Below are 22,560 nucleotides of genomic sequence, written 5' to 3' on the forward strand. Positions count from 1 at the left end.
GCACTTGGGTCTCACAGTGTGCCAGGCTCATATAAGCATGTCAGACATGTCAACTCAGTGACTGTTTTCAAAAGAGATGTTGGTACAGAAGTAAACGCACAAACACTGGATGAGGGAGAGCAAAGGCTTCCCCAAGGAGTCAGCTTTGGCTGTGGGACATGGTGCCTTCGCACACCACCACCTTACAGGCACAGAAAACCACCTACTCCACTTGACCAAACGATGGAAATAACAGAACCCAGAAGGGGCCATGCTGCTATCATAAAGGAAAGCACTGATTTATCACAGGGCAACTGGCTGGCCACACCACTTTCTGTTCAATCCAAGCTTCTGGAGTCTCCCCTATTCCTACCCTCCCCTGGGGGCCAGCATGGGCGAAATCCCAATGTGGTCAGGTTCAGAATGACCAAACATTACCATTATCAAGGGCAGAGGACACCGCGGGCAACACCCCAGAGGACACTGGCCTCTCCATGCTAGACAGGGCTTGAGGGTCCCTCCATCGGTCCCAGTCCTGTGTTAACAGTACAAGGAGCTGTACCATGGTTAAAAGGCACAGGAACGCAGGCTGCAAAACTAGTTGGGACATCAGCAAGACTAGGGAGGCAGCCTGCCACATGGCTGGTGACAGCCAGAAGTTGGGAAGAAGCAAGCAGAACCGACTTCCTCTCCATGGGACAGTCAACAGCCTTTCTGCACCCCACACGGGGGCTCACTGATCAGCTTTACAGGAACATTTTAACACAGAGACAACTTACTGACTGAGAGGAGTGCACTCACAGGACCACACAGGGCACTGCCTTTGGGAACCGCCAAAAGTCAGCCTTGCACATGCTCGCTTGATTGGCTACTGCAGGACTGAGCCTATCTGGTCCACTGACTTCGAAGGGCAGACTCGGAGCTAGCGCGCGGCTCACTAGCTTCTGCTTGCCGCCTTCCAGCCAGGAAGTTTTCTAGGGGAAACTGAACACTGGAAAAAAAAGAAAGGACAGACTTCCTACCACTAATTGCACAGTTTTTATGAAGGGATATTTGTCAATAAAAACATCTTTCCTTTGAAATCACTTTGAGGGCCAGTGAGATGGCTCAGAAGGTAAAGACAATTGCTGCCAAGCCTGAGGACCTGAGTTCATGTTCATTCCCAGGCCCCACAGGGTGGGAGAGCACTGATTCCTGAAATTTGTTCTCTGAGCAAATGTAAACCCACAAGCCTCAATCAATCAGTCAATCAATCAATGTAACTGAAAAAAATGTAAAGCAGTTTGATACCCTCTTTTAGAAAGAGGACTTCATGGGTAATGGGGAAAACACTATGTTCGAAATCATAAGGGTTTAGAAATAGTGTCACCATAAAGCTTCAAACAGAACACCCAGAGCCCATACATCAGCTACCAACTGCTATGCGACAAGGCACACATGGAGAACGGCTTACAGCGTTTGTCAGTTCTCTGGGTCAGGGACCTGATGCTCAGCTCAGGAGTACAGCTCAAGGTCTCTCTCTCTCGGCAGCTGCATTCCAGGTCTTGACCAGGCTGTGGTCACTGCAAAGCTCAGCTGGGGAAAATTCTGTCACTATGCATTGACAAGATTTGGTTTCTCACAAACTCCCAACTCATAACCTTGGGTCTTGGCCTGGCTCTTGGTTGGAGCCTTTCCTGTCATGCAGATCTCTCCAAGAAGCCACAGAGATCTAGTAAAATGGAGTCATTGACGGACTGGTGGTGGTTCAGGCCGATAATCCCAGCTACTTGGGAGGTGTGTACGGTAAAATAATTAATTAATTAAAATGTTAATAGACAACAAACCTCATACAATAAATACTCAAAATCAAAAAATGAAAAGTGTTGAAGGTAACATGGAAACAGTACAAGCCATGAAGTGTGAGGATTCCAGGCAGCTGTGGATCCTGGGTCTCTGCAGCTTGGGAATGTGGATCACATCTCTGTTGCTACAGTGTAAGCAGCAGGCCAACATGGAAGTCCATGCTGGCTCCAGATCTGCTACCAGACCTGGGTGGAAGCCAGTTCTCAGAAGGCAGTTCTCTCTCGAGAGAACAAAATATACACCAAGTAAGCCTGATGTAACTTCCCAACTTCTCACTGGACTACGCTGTCTTTGGTGAGCATGGCCTATGTGCCCCAGTGCCTTTACGTGACAGGCCCCCAAGGATGACAAGCAGCATAATGATAGACCAAGAGAACAACCATGTGTGATCAAGCTACCCTGCTAACCTTCCAAGAGAGTCCCCAGTCCATCTATCATCTGTGCTATAAGCCGTGTGGCCAACTCCTATGCCTTCTGAGAACTGGCTTCAGAAGAGAATGGAGGAGATTAAGGTCTGATTCCCAAAGAAAAGCACACCAAGATCCAGAGTGGAACTCAAAATGAGACCTATCCCAGGGGTTTACTAACGGGGGCCACAGAGCAGGTGTGCATGAGGTCGTGAGCACCACCAGTATCAGGAAAGCCTGCTCCACACAGACCTGTGTGCTCTGAGGCCCGAGCCACATCCCACTGTGATGGAAGAAGTGGTGATGATTTCACAGGGGATGACAAATCCACATGTTGAGCTGACTGATCCAGCATAGCAGGGTTAGCTCTCACCATGCAAGGATGTGGTCATGTTGTGGCAAGAAGTACTGCTAAAAACAACCAAAGCAGACCGGTTTTTAAAATACTAATCCTAATTACATGAAAATCTAGAACAAAACTGATGCCTCTAGATTGCTTCGCCTTTTGTCTAGTTCTCTTATGAAGCTTCAGAGCTCAAGAATTAAGTTTTTAAAACTGCCCAGTCTACAGAGAAAACTAAAGATTATGACAAAATTTGGGGGGAAACCCCTTCTAGCGGCACCCTGGAAGGGTTGCAGTCACCTTTGGGGTGGGATTGCACTCACCCCCATTCCATAGGCAAGAAACTCGGGAGGGACACCAGGATCCCTGGTTTGCAGTGGCGGTACAGCCAGTGGTGGCCTCCACAGCTGGTATGCCCAGCATAGCCAAGGCCAGTTATTTTCAAGTGCCCTGCTACAAGGACATGCAATGCCATGTCCAGAGCAGGGGAACCACCCCTGAACCTGGTTCGCAGAGGTCAAGGATCCATGGCAGGGGTCCCCAGGACCGTCACACTCGGCGGCAGCCAGGCCTGCTGCACTGTACTTACCTATCTGTAACAGTATGGGTGTAACCAGTGCTGTCTCCATGGCGTAACAGAATTCCCTGCCAAACATCACTGCCCCGTGCATGACCCATAGGCGTGTGGGGATTCTGTCTATGGACCCCTCACTGATGGTCTCCTCTTGGGTCTCAGCCTCTGTGTCTCTGCGTTTCTGAGGGTCTGGCAGGGGCACAGGCAGCTCTTGTACTTGCATAGATTCCGAGTCGGCATTCTGCGGAGCCATTTTCATTACCACCAAAATATATATATATATATATATTTATTCTACCTATATAAATAATACTATCATCTCTCTCCAATGATAAATTAAGACGTCTTCTCGTTCTGCTGCAAGTGTATTCCTCGGCAAGTAACTCTTGTATTCCACTCTGTACCAACAGGCGTCTCAACTTCTCACACGAGCCGTGCAGCAACACAGAAGGGTTTTTGGTCGGACTGTAAACATATGGCTTGCTGGCTCACTGTGAGTTAGAGTTAAAAATCCATAAGGGCCACTCAGTTAATACCAGTTTCATCATCATGACTGTAAAGGCGCTGCAGTCACTTCTCTTGCTACAGAGAGGTAGGGAGCTGACACACACAGGCGGTCTTCTGTGACTCCCCATCGAGCGGCTAGAGGATCTGCAAGAGAGCAGAGACAAGCTCAAGTCAGAGGTGGCCTCTGCCCACACCTGCCACCACGGACAACACTCAACATGAGCTCAGGAGGACTATTCTGGGGCAGCCAAAGAAAGTGGACTCAGGAGAGAAGTGGACAGGGAAAAAAGTGCTCGCTCTTCAGCCAACACTAACACTGTGTCTGTGTCAGGTTTTCCTGTTGCTGGAGTCACCGGTGGCATCCTTCCTGGCCCTCTAGCAAAAGGAAAAGAGGGCAGAAAGGAGAGGGCAGCTGGGAGGAGCAGCTGACAGAACCACAGAGGGATTCATGAGACACTCCCTGCAAATGTGCAATGAAAGGCGGAAGAGGCAGGCTAGACAGCCAGGGACACGGGACACCAGGCCCACTACCTAACAGGCAAATTCAAATCTATCCGGAGGCTGGGTCCTCAGCAGCAGCTTGGGAAGCAGTCCTCGACCTGTGCAGGTTGGAAAACTCAGTGATAATCAAATGACAGTTAAAAGGCCTTTCCACACATGCCAAACCCTGTAACTTCAAGCAGTTCTCAGACACCCTGCCTATGTGTGGCATTACCAGGGGGCTTTGCAACACAAGAGCTTCATCTTGAAGTCTGCTCCACTCCAGTCTGTGACCAGCTTGTGACTTATCTCTACTTAGACACGCACCACAGTAATATATTGATTCTTAGAGATAACTAGACATGTCCCTTTAGAAAGGATCCCGACATCAGTGCGGTGGTACATAGGTGTGAGCCCAGCAGCAGGGAGGCAGAGGTAGGAAGATCTTGAGTTCTAGGCCAGTCTGGACTACACAGCAAGAGCCTGACTCAAACAAATATGTGCATGCACACATGCATGCACATGCCAGCTGCCCCAACAGGAAGAAAGGTGGGGGTGCGCAATACCCTGACCTCTTTGGGAGGTAGACCTCTAGACACTAGGTTCCATCTGAAGGGCTACAAAAAAGGGTCCCTGCATCATGCAGGGGCGCATTCTCATTGGATCTGAAGTTGGGTCTGTAGGCAGATAGCTTACCAAACATTTCTCAATGGTTGCTTTGGATAAAATATTTCTAGTACTCTGTGAGTTCGAGGTCAGCCTGGTCTACAGAGTGAGATCCAAGACAGGCACCAAAACTATACAGAGAAACCCTGTCTCGAAAAACAAACAAACAAAATATATATATACATATACACATTTTTTTCTAGTAATATCTACTTAGTAAAGATGAGTCCTAAGCCAGGCATAGTGGCACACACCTTGAATCCCAGGACTCAGGAGGCAGAGGCAGGTGAGTTTGAGGCCAGCCTGATCTACATAGTGAGTTCTGGAACAGCCAGTGCTACACAGTGAGATAAACAAACAAACAAACAAACAGATGAGTCCTAACTAGCCCTTCCTCCCCTTCTAGGGTAGGTAGAAAACTTGGGGTGAGCACCGCCTAGTCCCTCCCTCCTCGGTCCTCTCAGGCAGGGCCAAGACAGCCCAAATGGGAAGGTTTCCCAGTGCACTGGCTTTCAGCTCTTCCCACCCACCCCCACTCACCTTGTTCTTTGGCTCCAACTATAATCCAACCCTCAAGCCCACCCTCCCTCCACCCCCACCATCAGAGATTGGGCAGTCTCAGCTACACACCGGCTCCTCTGTCCCAGTTCTACTGCAACTCCACACTGCAGCCCTCATCTGAAATCTCACATTCACCTACCTACTCTGCCATATAAACCCCAGTCAAGGGAATGGAGAGAAGGTGGGAGAGACAGCCTAAGTGGGTAAGAGCCCTTCCTACTCTTCCAAAGGACCCAAGCTCTGTTTCCAGCACCCATGGTAGGCAACTTACAACTACATGGAACTTCAGGGGATTCAACACCTCTTATCTCTGAGATTCTGGCAATCAGGTGCACATCACCCTTTACAGGCACTCAATATACATAATGAAAAAGAAACAACAACAAAAATCTAGTTACCTACTTATACTCCTCTTTCTTATCAGGAGCCACTTCTCACACATGGTATAAGCAGTGGGGAAACTGATCCTACCCTCAGCTCCGCTACCCTTGACCTCCACCTTTGCCCAGGGACTGCTGAGAGTAACCACCATGATCTTTATGTCAACCCGCCAGAGTCTTTTGTCAAACCAGGGCCCACAGTTTAACCTGTTGGCCTGTCCCTGACATGGACATACTGGGGACATGTACCAATGCAGTTTGTGGAGCTGAAACACATCAGCCGGGTGTTGGGCGAGACAACAGTGATTATTTTGCAAGCGGTCCTAAAAAAAAAAAAAACAAAAAAACTTAATTACAAACACCAAACCCTTTGGCGCTGCTCGGTGGCCTTTGGCCCACTTCTGCTCTATCCTCAGAGACTTGTGTGCCTGAGATGCAGGGCTAAGGCTTGGCTCCAGAGTCACTCCAGCAACAGCAGAGATGAGGCAGTAACCCTCGACACCAGGCGCGGTGGTGCATGCCTGTGCTCTCAGCTCTTGCAGGGTGGAGGCAGGAAGAAAGGAGTTCAAGGCTGTCCTTGGTTACAGAGCAAGCTTGGGCTCCATAAGACCTTGCCTCAAAAACCAAAACGGAAACGGAAAATGAGACAAAAAATAAATAAATAAACCTCCAATACACGGCATGCAAATCAGTCTAGGCAGTCCATGCCAGTTAACAGGGTAGCTACTGGCCAGGGACACTCTCAGCACCCTGTTACATTCTGTAGCATCCAACCATCAGCTCCAAGGCTGAGTAAGGCTGACCTAAGGGTTTCTATAAGGTGTCCAAAGCCTGGGCCAGCAAGATGGCTCAAAGAGTACAGACTGACATCCTTGGGACCCATAAGGTGTTAGTAGAAAAATAACTTTTCAAGCTGTCCTCTGATTTCTACTCACACCATGACACATGGTGAACACATATGCACTCATACAAAATAAAAAAAAAAAAATTTTTTTTTTTAATTTAAGTGTCTGAGCCCTTGATGATCACATCTGAATCAATCCAGCCCATGTAGCCAGCTTTCTTTCAAAGCCACATAAAGCTTCTGTTGTATATTCTATTTAGTTTTCTTTCTTTCTTTTTTTTTTAAACAACCCCTTAAATGCAAAACCAGCTGACCAGCTCAACAGAACCAGGCCTCCAGGCCGGATCTCACTACCAAGTTGCAGGGTGCTGACCTATGCCCTGGAGACAGGTCAACCATTCTCAGGAATCTCTCAATCGAGTAGGTTCCTTTGTTGCCCCCTCCAAACAGCTTCTGGGTTGTCAGCTCCCACTCGATCTGAGCACAGCACCACTGCCAATATGTTATCCCAGGTTGCACAAAGAGAGCTGGGAACCTTATGCCATCAAGTCACATGCTGGCCCTGAAGATGTGGCGTCCTCAGCTAAAGCTAGGCCTCCACAGCAACATTACCCTTCTCAGGCAGTGGGGGTTCACAGCAGCTTAAGGGGAAGAGAAGTCCAAGTAAGAAGTCCAGCAAACCACGGTGTAGTACAGTGTGCAGCTTCTGGTCACAGCTGGCACCAGGCTCCCTTTAACCTGGGCAGAGCAATGTATGGTGGCACAAGCACCAAGTGAGTGCCAGAAGACACAGACATCAGACTGGGGGGTGGAGTGGAACTCTGGGATGTTTGGGGTCTCCCTACTCAAAGACTCGGAACTGGTGCAAGGTCAGGACTCAGTTAGCATAGTGCTCAGGTGTGCACACAGGTGCCAGGCAGCCTCAGCACCATAGTCTCTGAGGAAGCAGCCTGGAGAGCCTGGCACCCAGCTGTAGGGTCTCCCTGGGATGCTGCTGTCATCTTTGAGGGGATGCAGTCCAGTCCAGCTCTGGGAAGAGGGATGCTTACTGTAGCAGCTTGTGCTCCCCGGGGCTCACACCATCCAGTCCTGCTATGCTTCCTGCCTCTCTGCACCAGCTGAAGACACACCAACCTTTCCAGACTCCTCCCCACTTAGGACAGCGAGCTCTGGTCCTGCCAAGACCATTTCAGCTGCTGGGCTGAATGACATACCATGGCAGCAGTTGATCAGCCCCTCATGATACACCAACATCCTCACCTCCCTAATGTGGGTCCTGCTGTTGCTCACACCAGAACTAGCCACACATCAGGAGTCCAGTATGGTTCAATGAAAGATGATGTACTACCTGAAAACAGTGACAGGGAGGGCACCCAGTGCCTCCCCTAGCCACACCCACATTCCAGAGTTCTAGAGCAGCCACACCTGGTGAGCCATGAGCAGTAACCAGTCCCCTCATCCTAGGTCTGACCTCTCTGGAATTTTTGTGGATAGTGTGTGTGCTAGGTTGGGTACCTGCTGCTCAAGTGGTCTAGGTGAACAGAGAGTGTATTTCACACAGGCAAATGCCACGAGCATCTTTCAGGCAGCCTTAAGGAGCAATTACTAAGTGCAAGGCCTACTGAACATGCCCCAGTCTGTAAACTCCCAGACACTGCCAACCCTCCAAGAGCCAGGGTAGCTTTCCAAACTGGGATTTTAATAAAGGCATGGTAACAGCTATAATAAAACAGACTCAAGTTGTCATTTCTTGACCAACACACAGGGATTTGACCACCACTGTGGAAAACAATCTGCTCCCCATCAGGGTACCACCTGGCACAGCCAGTAGGCCCAACCTCTTCTTCAAAACTCTAGGAAGTGGTGGTTAGATGAAGGGCCCCACAGAGTAAAGCAGTTTTGAAATCACACTCAGGAGAAAGGGACCCCAGCTGATGGAGGGATACATATAGGTACATAGGAGCTATAGGGTGCGGGGAAGGAAGGAAGGAAGGACAAAGGATACCATGTCCCAGCCAGGCATCCCTGCTCTGCAAAGGGGGAAGTATTAAGGATGGCGTCCGAGCAGCACAGGAGCATCTCTGCTCCAGAACCACTGTCAAAGGCCAGGGGCCAGGGCCTCCAATGGCAGCAGCCTCTCTGAGAGTCAGTTCCTACTCCGTGTTTCCCAGCATTCTCCAAATTACTCCTCCATCCTCATTTCCAAGAACTTTATGAGCCGCGTGATAGGATCTGGGGGAAAGTCCTCCTTTTGGAATCTGGGCTGGACTCAACTTGTCTTTTGGAGAGCCGCTGTGCTCTATGGCCTTATTTCTGGTTTTCTTTCAAGCCCTACTCTGCACCTTTGAGGAAAGCCCTCAGGGGCTCTTGCACAGCTCTGCACACTTCTCAGGCTCATCCCGAACTCCACCTGCTTTGCCTCTGTTGCCAGGATTCGTTCTTCCTTGGTCAGTGGCCATTTGGAGGCTAATAATGTTGCTTGCTCACCCAGACTCATGTCCCCTCCATCTCACTGAGGCTATTGACTTTTTGTATTTTAACTTGTTGTTTAATGCTTTTGTCTGAGAACAGACAAAGAGAAGAGAAGAGCCAAGTTAACAATCTGCTCATCATTCCCAGACTTGAATGACAGCACTTCTGAATCTCAGAGGCATCTGATTGGCTCCCTCATCCATTTCCCCAGAGACAAGGCAGCCCTGGATATCACCTAGTCCTCTCCATCTGAACTTAACCAAGCATAGCTCTTGTTTGGGAATTCAGGTCTTTGCTGTGCCTTTCCTGGGCACAAAGACCCTACAGGGTGGAAAGTCCCTCTTTGTGGGCTCCCCACGCCCCATCTCTGGTACTCACTATCAGAGCCCAAAAAGAAATGGAAAGAAGCTTGAAGGAAGTAGGGTAGAGCTATGACTCCTGACCAGAGGTCAAGTACCCAGCATTTGGTCAGCACATTTCAGGAGAGAACCATCAAGTGTCATAAAAGCAAGTTCATTATCCATAAGGCAATGCCCATGAAGTCATTTCCTAGTGCAGAACCATCAAGTACCATAAAAGCAGGTTCATTATCCATAAGGCAATGCCCATGAAGTCATTTCCTAGTGCAGGACAACTGTTCCTTGGAAGGAAGCTGGTCCCATGCCATCACAGGAGTGCACACTATGTAACCACATGCAAAAGCTTCCTCTGAAAAACACAGTGTAAAATGCCCAGGCTAAAAGCATGATGACATGCAGAGGCTAGAGCCGGAAGGACCAGCTGCCTCTTCATAACACAGACAGTTCTGCACTTCTGAGAACAAGACCAAAAGTGGGCTATGGCTTCTTCTGGCCTCTTCTATTAAGTGACCTGTGACACAGCCAGGACTGTTTTTCCCAGTACAGCAAAGAATGCTTCCCTTGAAGCCTGCTCCAGAAAGCTGCACACTTGGTGACAATTTTGTTACAGTCTGCAGATGTACTCAGACAAATGCAACGACAATTGTTCCAACCAACAACTTCCTCTATTGTCCTGTTTCTAATGTGAGAGTGACTGATGCCAAAACATGTGACTTCCTTCAGGCTGTTGTGGAAAAGTGTCTGGATAGCAGCTCTGATCAGTACCCCAAGCTTGGCTCAAGGTTTTGGGGTGCATCTTTTAGGTGTGTGTATATGTGTGTGGTAGAGGTGTGTGTGTGTGTGTGTACATGCATGTGTTGCATACACATGTGGAGGCCAGTGACTGACACTGGGTTTGGGTTTCTTCCTCAATCTCTCTCCATTGTATATACTGAGATAGGGTTGCTCATTTGAACCCAGAGCTTGCCAATTTTATCTAGTCTGGCTAGATTGCTTGTATCAGGGGTTCCTTCCAAAAGCTGAGATGACAAATGGGCTACCATGATCACCTGGCAATTAGTGGGTGCTGAAGATCCAAACCTGATAGGAGGCAAGCACTTCACTTTCTGAGCCACTTCCCCAGCTCCATGGCTGGGGTGTTTTAAGGGTTGAAACGGTCACAACATTCACCAGCCGAGTCAAAGTCAATGAGGCACTCAGCATGGGCACAGCCCAGGAGTGCTGGTGGTGCATGCTGCACTTACAGATGCCCCTACCATGGTCCATACATATTCTCACACACATGTAGACTGTGTGCTTTAACTACATGCAGCCAACAAGTGCTCGGTGGTGACTGGCTTGCCACAGCACCCACATTCACACGTATGAACAGACACAAATTGAGGCACCACACCCTCAGGACACCATGAGTACAGGAGGTGGTCTTCAACTTAAATGCATAGTTGAAATAACTTAAATACGTGGTGACTCCATCCACCCTATGACGCAGCCTCCTGTATCAGCTGCTCCCCAGAGCACATGGCTGCCTGGGAGCTTCAAGAGGCAGAGAAAAATCACCTTACCAAATTGCTACCCTGTAGTGGAGGATCCAAATTCAAAGTCCAAAGGACAGTATGGGGAGAAGGTAGCTACCTGCCTCTTTCACACCAGCATAATGCAAGACGGTTGCTGGGGCAACCTGACAGGATCACAGTGTGATACTAGGCACTACTGGAACCACAAACAGCCCTGAGCAACATCACTGACACAGCCTCTTGGTCCCCACCAGCACCTCTCTTCAGATGATCAGAGACAACACAACCCAGGGAAACTGGTCCAATGGCAGCAGATAGCAAAGACTGTCGATGTATGGACCAAGAGTATAAGTCCAATTGAATCCACCTAATCCAATGTATCCATGGTATGAGTGAAACACAGCACAGAGCAAGCCTGTCTTTTACTGGAAAGCATGTAAGCAATGAGTTGATGTTGTGTCAAGAGAGCAGGAGGGTAAGCTACAGACCAGGGGAAAGGACTTGCAAAGAACATAGCTGACTGAAGACTGCTATCCAAAATACACGCTCAACTCTTATGGTCAGAAAACAGTCTGATTAAAGACAGGTCGAGGACCAGGCATGGTTGAAAATGCCAGTAACTACATCATGTGCACTGCAAAAGCAGGAGGGTCTAGAGTAGTTCAGGGTTGGTCTAAGCTGTGTATCGAGTTCAAAGCCAGACTGGGCTACATGAGACCCTGACTCAAAAACTTAAAAAAAAAAAAAAAAATTGGTCAAGGATCCTACAAGGGAGGTCATGAAGACACAAATGTATGAAAGGACACTAAGTCATGAAAAGATGTTTCCCTTCATGTGTCACCCTGGTGCCAGGCTGCTACACACCTGCCAGAGCTGCCCAAATTCAAACACCAAGTATTAGTGAGGATGTGGTACAGCCTTGTTCGGCCACTGCTGGTGGGGATGCAAAGGGTGCAGCTATACAGCTCTGGGACCCAGGATGAAGTAAGCATATTACCATGCAATCCAAGAGTAACTGACAGGTTGTACACTCATGACCCCACAAACCCCGCACACAGAAGTACCTGGAAGCAATCAAGATGTCTTTTGGTAGGAGAACTAATGAACTATGGAGGAAGCCAGACGTGGCACACATGCTTATAATCTCAGCACTCAAAAGCAAGACCAAAACAAGAGCATCGTGACAAGCTGGAGGCCAGCCCAGGCTATACGATGGGTTCTGGGTTAGCCAGGGACACAAGTCAAGACAGACAGAACTGTTAAATTCAAACTGCTAAGTGGCAGGAAAGGAACCTAAAAAGGGAAACAACCATGACATGAGTCCTAGATGAGGTGAAATCATGGAGATCTCAGAGGGCAAGAGCTGAGCCTGTCTTTCTACCTCCTCAGCAGGCTGAGGCAGGAGGATTGCTTATGTAAGGCCTGCCTGAACAAAGTAAATCAGATGCCAGGCTAGGCAACTTACCAGGACCCTGCCTCAAAATAAGAAGTAACAGCATTTGGGAGACTGAGCAGGAAAATCAGGAGGAATTCAAGGCCAGCTTCAGGTACATGAAACTCTGTCTTAAAACAACAAGAGCAGCCTGGCGGTGGTGGCGGCGCACGCCTTTAATCCCAGCACTCTGGAGGCAGAGACAGACGGATCTCTAGGAGTTTGAGGCCAGCATGGTCTACAAAGGAAGTTCCAGGACAGCCACAGCTGTCATACAGAGAAACCCTGTTTCGGAAAAACCAAAAGAAAAACAGTAGCAACAACAAGAACAATAAAGTAAGTAAAAAGAGGGCTGGAGAGCTGGCTCAATGGTAAAGTATATGCTGGGCATGCATGAGGCCCTATATTCAATTCCCAGCACTGAGGAGGGAGGAAATGAATACTCAGAAATTTGAAATCCCTCTCTCTAGCCAGGGGTGATGGTGCACATCTATAATTTCAGCACTTGGGAAGCTGAGTCAGAAGAACTTCTACAAGTTTAAGGCCAGCCTGGGCTACAGGGTCTCCCATTTAGTGAGAAGAAAATAATCACAGAACCCAAAGACCCACTTCTCACTAGACAACTAGTGTGTCAATACCAGTGACTAAGATGACTTTTTTAAAAACTTTTTATTTTTAAGAAACTGTGTAGTGGGTAGCTGTTCCAGCTTTGACCTGGAAGTACTACCCACACTGAGTAACTGTCACACCAAGGCCAAGACAGGAGCCCTTAAGACCTGAGATCTGGATGTGCCTGCTCTCTTGTTTCCTGGATCCTGGGCCTTGGATGTAGACCGAGCAAAGTTCTCCAGAGAACATCGCTGGACTGCACTACACCTTTCCCGGCCCCTGTAACCTATCCCTTCACTTGTGAGTTACCCCACAGAATAAACCTCCCTTTTAACTACGTGGAGTGGCCCTGATACTTCCACCAATAAAACTGCACGCTGCAATGAGAGTAAACTTCAAGACAAACCAATACCAGAATTCTTTAAGCCACCCAGAGAAGCTGTCACACCTGCACATACACTGTACATGCAGATGGGGAGTGGTGGCGCATACCTGGCATCCCAGCCCCGTTCCCCCGCAGGTGTGACAGCCTCAGTGAGCCAGAGCAGCAGAGTACAGTGTTAAGGTCTGCAGAAGCAGCACAGGGAGAGCCAGCACCCAGATCCTCTTGTCCCTCTGTCCAGTCTGGAAGGAAAGGTCCTTCCTCTAGTACCGCCTCCCACCCCAAACTCCACTACAAGTGAATCCCTCAGTGTCTCACAACCTGTTAAACTGTTGCTCCTGCCTTCCTGTGTAATCAACTAGTGGGCATACATCCATGATGTAAGACCATGACTCCAGCAGTTGACAGAGATCATGACTGTTACAAAGACCCGAGGACCTAAAACTAAGCAATGAAGCTGTTTCAGCACCCAGGGCAAACCCCAGAGGAGCCCTAGAAGGGCCCAGCCAACATGGACTGGACTCCACTCACACATCTCAGGAGGAAATCTACCAGTCCCTAGGCACTACTGGATACTGCAAGGCCTCCAGGCCTGCTTGCAGACCACGAATGCTATCAACCCACAGGTGCCTGTGTTGACGTGGCTGGCACACCATTTCTGGAAGCAACTTTTCCATCTGCAAAGGAAAACATCAGAATTGCCAAGAGGAGAGCTGTGGGAACTTACTGAGAATCCCCAGGGCCTGTGGGGCATGGAGTACAGCACAGCCTGGCCCAGACATCAAATAGCTTAGTAAAGCAGTCTGCAGCAGACCACTAGCACTAGCCCTTGCAAACAGCATGCATCAGTTTAGAGAGCCAAACGAAGAAGCTCAGCCCCTCCCCACAAGCACTGTCCTGTCCTGTCTGTCCCTCGAGCAGCAGGCCAGGGAACCAGCTCAGTTCTGAGGTGGTTGTGCAGGTGTGCAAGAGTCCACAACTCACCAACACACACAAGAGGTACAAGCACACTTAAGTGTGCGAGAATGCTACCTTTGTCTCTCTCTGTCACACACACACACACACACACACACACACACACACACACACACACACACACACCCTGCACGGGGAGCTAGGCTGGAAGAACTGCTAGCCTCTTAAACTTTAATTTCTCACGGATTTTCCTGGCGTTTAAATCACACAAAGACAAGTGTGGTGATCATGAAATCTGCTGGTACCACCAAGACAAACCCAATATACACTAAGACCAAAATCTTGAGTGGAGTTACCCATTTAAGATTTGTGATATGCCCATCAGATTACTCAGGGCCAAGAACTGGGGCTCTGCTGGACTCTGCTTTTCAACTCACTCAGAATCCTGTAACACCTACCACCTCTGCTCTTCTATCTAATACCTGAGCCACCCAGGAAGCTCCTAACTTGGCTGGTGACTTACCCTCAACCTTGTAGACCCATTCTCAATATCGTAATCGAAATGATCCTTTACAATACACTGCTCCCTGCTCCTGCCTCTCCCCTTATGTCTGGATTGGCTTCCAAAGGCCCTTCAAAGAGCCCTTCCAGCTCTAGGGCTGTGGGCTTTAAGCTAGCCACACCACAAGGTCCACCTCAGGTCATGCATCTGCTGAGGTCGCTGTCAGCAGCCCCTTCTCATTGGGGCTACCCAGACCACCTCGGCACAGCCTACCTGCCAGAGCTGCCTGCCACACCAGACACAAACAAGCTGCCAACTTAAAAGTAAATGCCATTGGGTCTCTGAAAGAAACAGGCAAACCCCAGTGGTGATCAACGTGACAGTAAATGTGTATTATTATTCCTAACGGGGTCTAACTGTTTAGCCCTGGCTGGCCTAGAACCTATAATATAGACCAGGCAGACCTTGAACTCAGAGATCTGCCTACCTCTGCCTCCTGAGCTCTGGGATCACAGGTATGTGGCACATCATGTCCTGCCAGAAATCATTTTTAATATGGAGTCGAATTAAAGTACCTATTGCTTTATTTTTCACAATGTCAAGGGCACACTGGACACAGCAGTGCATATCAACAACATGGAAGATTGAGGTGGGATCACTTGACCCACAGCCTGAGGCCAGCCTGGATAACACCGTCCACTGAAAGTAACAACAAAAGGGAGAGCTGGGCGTGATGGCTTGTGCCGGCCATCAGCACTGAGGCAGGAGCACAGCCATGATCTCCAGGCCAATCCGGACTACATAGCAAGATTCTGTCTCAAAGAAACAAAGCAGAATTAGGGGAAGGCACTGGGATTTTAAATGAAATACCTTCTTACTGTTTTGGTATTCAGTCTGGCTGGCCCCACACTGGTTCTCCAGCCTCACTCTCCCAAGGGTGGGAAACATCTTTTTGTTGTTGTTGGGCTTTTGAGTGTTGTGGTTTTCAGTTTTGGGGGTTTTTTGGTTTTTTTTTTTAAGCAGGGTCTCACAGGGCCTATGGTGGCCTCGAATTCTCTAAGTAGCTAAAGGTGACTTTGAACTCTTGATCTTCCTGCCTCCACCTCCCTGAGTACTGGGATTAGAAATCTGTGCCAGTGGAAAACACTGTGTAGCCAGACTCCCTGTACATTTTTTACTAAAATAAACTGCTTCCCAAATGTCAAGGACCAAGCCAGCACCCAGCACTTAGAAAGCTCGTCACAAAAGCCCACTTGAGTGCAGTCACCCTGAAAACAAGGCAACCCCAAAGAGAGTGTGCTCTGCAGGTTGGCTTCCTTACCTGGGTCTGTGTGTTTCTTCAGTCTGCGCTCTCAGCTGAGCAGGAGGTGTCTGTTTTTTAATTAACCGGCAATGAGCTGTTTCTCCTCCTTTTTTTCTAAAGGTTCCTAGCACTGGGAGATTTGCTGGCTTAGGCCACTGGAGTCAGAATGAGGCTCTGGCTACCATGGAAACTGCAGCAAGCTTCTAAACCGAGAAGCTCCTGGAATCCAAGCTGGCTGAAGGAAGTTGTTACAGCTTTAATATAAAACCCACAAGGGTGGCCTCAGACACAAGCTCCAAGATAAGCACTGATCAGATCCTCAGAGTGCTTCACCAGATGAGTGCAAATCAGATGCCAACAGACTCAGATTCTGTTGCCCACCATGCCCTCCAGGGGTCAGGGTAGGCAAGAGAGGAAGAGAAGGAAGGAGCTACACGGCATGAAAAATGAAAGAAAAGTCCTTCACATTACATACATATCAAGAACAGACCTCAAAGACAGGATTACAGTTAAGTAATGCCACTATAAAGACTCCTTTGACATTGGTGCACGTGAAGTCCAAACAGAGGCTTCCAGACCCCAGTCGTGTGCCGAGGCAAAAGGGGATGTGAGGCTCGACTGTCAGTGGAGAGAGTTTCCTGAAATGACAGTCCATGTGATCAAATACATGCTGACATTCTTGAAAGGGTAGGCATGCAGTACAAAAGTCCCCTCCGCCTTCCAGGGACGCCTCCCAAGCACCCCACTGGTCCTGGGTGCACATTTCACCTACATCCAGAGTTGCAGCTTCTGTGCTGTGCTGTGTGAGAGCATGGGAGCAGGACTGCACGGATCTTAGCAAGTTCAGCAGTCAACCTGGTCGACAGAGTGAGTTCCAGGGCAGCCAGGGCTATTTCACAGGGAAACCTCGTCTCAAGAAAAACAAAAACAAAACAGGGGGGTAAAAAAAAAGAAAGAAAAGGATTACTGCTGTATTTGGGAAAACGTGAACCGTAGTTTTCAAAAGCCCAAGTCTCAGTGGATAAACAAAGTACAAATGGCTGTAGCCTGGGCCTTGTGGCCAGCTAACCTAACAGCAAGATTAGCACCGGTCTCCCAGCAAGTCCTCACCTGGAACCTGCACAGGCCTGTGAGTCACGGCACTGTTTACAGCATAGCTCTGTGTCTAGCCTCCAAACTCGGCTGGCTGCGAGGGTGACCTCTGAGGAAACTTAGCACCCCGAGGAGTGCTTCTAGGCCCTGGCAAGCCCATTTCCACACAGACCCCGCCCCCCATGCTGCTCACTGAGAGAGGAGAGGATCTGGTCAGTCACTTCCTCTTCCTTTTCTCCTCTCTGTTCCACTCTGCTGGAACCTTGTGACAACTCGCATGGCAGCAAAGGGCAATGTCCCCGAAATGCACATACACCCAAACCTTCCACCTCCACGCAGAAGCTCTTTCCCCGGGGGCCCCATTTTCTGTGCTGAGGAAATGCTGTTTGGCACCACCTTGGCTCCGGTGAAAAACTGGTACATCAGGACCTAGCATTTTCTTTGCACTGGGGACAGTGGCTTGCTGTCCCTTGAACTAACTCCCGCTGCTCTGGAGCCTCTCTCTGTGTAGCTGCTAAGACGGCAAGCCTGGCCAGGACACACAGCCACAGCATCACAGTGCAGGGCTGTTCCTCGGTGCCCATCACAGCCAAAGGAAGAAAGTCACTGGGGTTTTACTCTAAGAAACGTGCAGTCCAGAGACACCACTACAAAGAAGCACATCCACACACGAACCCATGCTGTGCGCTGCTGTCTTCTGACAGGAAGCATTCCTTCTAGGCATTAAGTCTTTAAGGTATGCGTGCAGAGCCAAAGGCATTATTTCCGGTTGGGATACAGCTCAGGGAGAGAGCACTTGCCAACATGCACAAGGTATCTCGTTGGCTCCCTGGCACCACACACAAAGAAAAACAGCGCTGCTTCTGTGGGTCACAGCCAGGTTCTTTAAGCTGCTCTAGGAACTAACTTCTGCTAAAAACAAAACTAACTTATTTTTGAAGACAGACTTTCTGCTTGTCTACACAAACATGCTCCAGGGCCCAGATACACAACATGCTGCTCAGCAGTTCCTTCAGCTGGGGGAGGGGTGGCTCTGAAAGCGCCCGTGGAATGGGGTGGTGGCAGGTCCACTTAGCTGGTGAAAATTTGAAGCTGATTACCAAAACATACCAAGGAAGCCATCCCCAGCCCATCACCATTAAGACGAAAGTTCTAAAGCCCTGCCCCAAAATATAGCAGCTCGTGAACAGTGTCTGGGGGAGGACACTCACCTGGGCTCTCCTCCACAAGGCTGAGCATCAAGAATCTATGGGTCTTGTTCTCTATCTGCCCCCATCAGACTGAGCACACGCAAACAGCCTGCTCCATCACTGCTAGCTGAACACAATCTCCCACAACACCCTACACTCATGAAGAGCCCATACTCAGCCTATCCACAGGACTCCTCTCTCCAGGCTAAAGGAGACAAGAGACAAGAATCCTGAGCCTGTGTCTCCTGGGTACTGCACTGGTCTGTATGGGTCAAGAAGCTCTACACAAGCCAGGCTTGGAGGGCATATGGCAACCCTAGGACTCACGGAGGAGAGGCAAGAGGATCTTACATTTGAGAGCAGTCTGGACCTCATAACAAGATTCTAAGATGAAGGAAGCAGCTTTACTTCCACAGTCCTCCTCCAGGCCAAACAAAAGGCCCAACTGGGTTTTACATATACAGGCCCCCTTTCCACTCAGTCATTGGTAGGTACCATTGGCCAAGGCCCATGCAGCATCAGGTTCTGATCTGGAAGTCAGCAGGATAATGCTGTCTTGAGTAAGACTAGAACACAGCCCCTTGCAATGCAGGTGCGTGCAGGTGCTAAGGCAGAATGGCTCTGGCATAGGGCAGAGGTCACCTGTAGCCTTCCACAGAATAGCATGCCACATCTGGAATGCAGGACTGAGCTTGCAGATGCACATAAAATGTTTCTTCATCCACTCTGGGAGACTAGCAGCCATCTCTAAGACTGATGCAGAATCCTTCACATCAGATGCTTTGTGTAGATTTGAGTCAAAGACAGGAGCCAGCATGCTGGAGAATCCCTGTAATCCGCACTTGGAAACACAAGAGGATTGGAACACAGCTACAGTCAGGGAGCTGCAAACAAAGCCCCCTGCAAAGATGCTTAAGGGATGCTTGTCCCATAACAAGCACTTCTTGCCACTCTGTCCTGGACATGAAGCTCAAGTACAAACCTTTTTGCCAAGAGAAGCAGGCAGACGACACTACGCTGGGCATGGTTTCTTATACTTGTATGCACTATATGTGCTTCCTGGAAATGCCTAGGGCAAGGTCACATGTAAATCTACAATAGGTACCAATCAATAGATTCTATAGGTTACCATGCCAGAATGAATACATGTAAAGTGTTCTGCATTTTGTCTCCATTGCAAACGAACAGAAATTCACTTGAAAGTCCCTGTGTTTAGAAAGGGAACTTCCATGCCTAATCAGTCAGTTCTATAATGTCCTTTGACACACCTTTATAGCTCACTCAATGCTGCCATCCTGGGCAACAGGTGCTATGCCAAACAGCTGGGTAGAGTTGCAACATCTAGATAGCAAGGGGGTAGTCATGCTAGTGAGAGGGCAGTCCTCTCCCTTTACTGGACTCCACATAATTCAACCCAACAGTTCTACACATGGGCTGATGCCCAAGGCACAGACAGTGGCCAGCTGTGGGTACTGCCTCCAGTTATAGAAAAGCAGCTCTGAGGACTGGCCACAGCCCAGGAGAAAGGAGAGGAACTACAGGCTTACAAAAAAATGGACTCAGCTGAACAAAGAGGAAGTCCTAGGGCCTTAACCAGGTCTTAATGGGCTAGAGACCCACCCACAAAGGCCAAGAGAGTCCACTGACAAAACTCAGCCTAGAACATGGCACACCCCAATGCCAAGCATTAGAGAGACTGAGAGGGATGATGTGGGGGAGAGGCTCCAGCCTCCAGGACAGCCACCACTGTCCTAAGATCTTCACCTTAGCTCCCTGGCCTCTGGGCCTCACTGTAGACTTCCTTACTCCAGCTCTCAGTTCCCCGTGTACTATCATTGGCACCCCCTCCTTGCTCTTGGGAATGGACCCCATCTCTCAGACCACATCAGCCCCCGGGGTGTAGGACACTGGGACCCCATCCCCATTCCCAACTCATTCTCCTGTTCTGAATAGGCCTAGAGAAAGTAGGAGCCGCCGAAGGTGGAAGTGCGGCAGATGCCAAGCCCCTGGCTCCTCCTGCTTCACCAGGAGCATTTCCTGGCCTCACATCCACCCACTTGGAAAGTCAAGGGCACTGCCATGTGAAGGGCAGGCTCTAGAGGAAATCCAGCTGTGGCTAGCTTTACTGCAAAATAACATCACAGAGTTTCATTTTTAAGGAGTTCAAGACCAACACCCATCCTTCAGAGCTACACGGTCACCTACACCGCACTCACAGTGGGAGGGTCCTCCCAGGTTTTAAAGTGACAGCTCATATAAAGTTGCAGGTATAAAAGCCTGAATTTCTGAAACGTCTGTCAATTATAAAGAAGCATGCCTGGGGGCTGAAGAGACAGCTCAGTAGTTAAGAGCACTGGCTGCTCTTCCAAAAGACCTAGGTTTAATTCCCAGCATCCACATGGTAGCTCACAACTGTCTGTAACTCCAGTTGCAGGGGATCCGACACCTTCACACAGACATACATACAGGCAAAACACCAATGCACATAAAATAAAAAATAAACCATTTTTTTAAAGAGAGAGACAGAGAATATGCCTGGATGTGTGCAAAAGCACCCATTGCACCAGGTCTAAGTCCAGTCCTGGGTCCTGAGCATACAGCCAAAGTTTGCCTACAACAGACAATAACTCACATGAAAAAGAAGCCTTTACAAGAAAGACCAAAACAATTTCATCTGTTAACAAAACTGTTGAATCAAAAGTTGAATTAAGCACAATCGCCTCAGTTTCTCAAGGCAGTAACTCCCTTTCAACGATTAATAAAATCCTCCATAAAATGCTCCCCACGCCAGCATTTTTAAGATTTTTTTGCAGGATAAATATTAGCTTGTGCCCTGCCCACACAAGAAGTGAAAGCTGACAAAGAAGCAGTTTCACCAAAAAAAAAAAAAAAAAAAAAAGCAAGAAGAAGTCCCAGTAGTTGCAGGGCATTGGGTGCCTGGCTGGGCTCTGCTTCTGATCTCTCTGTTCGGGCTCCAGACTCTTGCTGTTAATCCTCAGCACACTGCAGGTGGCAGGTCCTGGGGGCTCATCACCTATGGGTGCACTGCACTGTCTCCAGGGCAAGCTCAGTAGCCAACAATAAAACAAACAGAGTAGAAAACAAGCTAATAAAGGGAGAGGTTTTAAGATACTGTGGGGGGTAAAAGGGGAACAGCCAGGTCTTGAGTTGGACTTCAGTTTAGTTTCTTGAAAGGTGTTTAAGTGGTCTCATGACCAGAGGCAGCAGCAACTGGAGTATGCCAACCCTGCCCTGTGCATAGCTCTGGAGACCCCAGATGCCATGCTGCCAGAAGGTGGGCGATGAACCCCACAGCATATTTTTGCCACCAATGCTCAAACTGACTGCAGCTCTCCGTTTCCATTTCACCTGTGTGGTCTCTCTGAGGTTAATGCACAGCTAGCAGGTCAGCTAAGAGAAGCAAACAGCCAGACGTGAGGCAAACTGAGCTAGTCCATGTGCTGGGAGAGGCTCTCCTGACCCACATAGTCGGGCCTCACCTCCCTACCTCCAACTCCTGCAGAGACAAGGCAGGCTCCTGGGCATCTAAGCTGCTCCTCAGTCAGTGTGGAACACACATGCATGAGAGGCGCAGGGTCCCAAACACATCCCCAGGACACTGTGGCTCAGGCAGATGGGGACCTCAGTCTCCATAGCCCTTAAGTGGGAACCCTCCTATGCTGTGCAAAGTGACCGACCCCATGGCCACCATCCCAGTGCCAGTCATGTGGGCTATTGGCAGGCTTGCTGTGACAGCTCAACACCCACAGCAAGTGTAGCCAACTCGCCCGACTCTTGACCTAAGCTCTGGTGACTTGTGAAATGGCAGCTGAAGAGTCCTTCCTACCACACACAGTGTGCATCTGTAGACACAGCCCTGAGGAAAACAGAGGGGCTCCAAGCCCATCTGATGGCTCCGGAGAATCTGGTTAGTCTAATAACACACATCTCTCTCTCCTTTTTTTCTGGATGTGGTCTTACTGTGTAGCCCCAGGCCAGCCTCACATTTGGTGATCTTTCTGCCCCTACCTCAAACACAGAAATTACAGACACGTGCCACCACATCTGGCAATACATTGGCTTCACAAGGATAATTACCCAGAGCTATTACTAAAGGGCTAAGGTTTCTGATTTGGAAACACAAAGCTTTAGATGACTGTTTCTGATCTAAAGCTAAGTTAAGAAACCCCACTTCTGCCCATTG

At 49.1% G+C, this 22,560-nt stretch overlaps 1 protein-coding gene across 2 annotated transcripts in view; it reads right to left on the minus strand.

The window, feature by feature from the left end:
• The window catches only part of Slc45a4 (solute carrier family 45 member 4), a 74,679-nt gene that overhangs the window by 28,630 nt on the left and 23,489 nt on the right, over positions 1-22,560 (minus strand). For both annotated transcript variants that reach the window (XM_028886023.2, XM_028886021.2), the window contains exon 2: positions 3,164-3,799. In XM_028886023.2, the coding sequence (XP_028741856.1) occupies positions 3,164-3,407 (244 nt within the window). In that variant the 5' untranslated portion in view covers positions 3,408-3,799. The remainder of the gene's footprint in view (positions 1-3,163; positions 3,800-22,560) is intronic.

This window comes from Peromyscus leucopus, chromosome 20 (assembly GCF_004664715.2).
Source record: "Peromyscus leucopus breed LL Stock chromosome 20, UCI_PerLeu_2.1, whole genome shotgun sequence".
Taxonomy (NCBI): Eukaryota; Metazoa; Chordata; class Mammalia; order Rodentia; family Cricetidae; genus Peromyscus; species Peromyscus leucopus.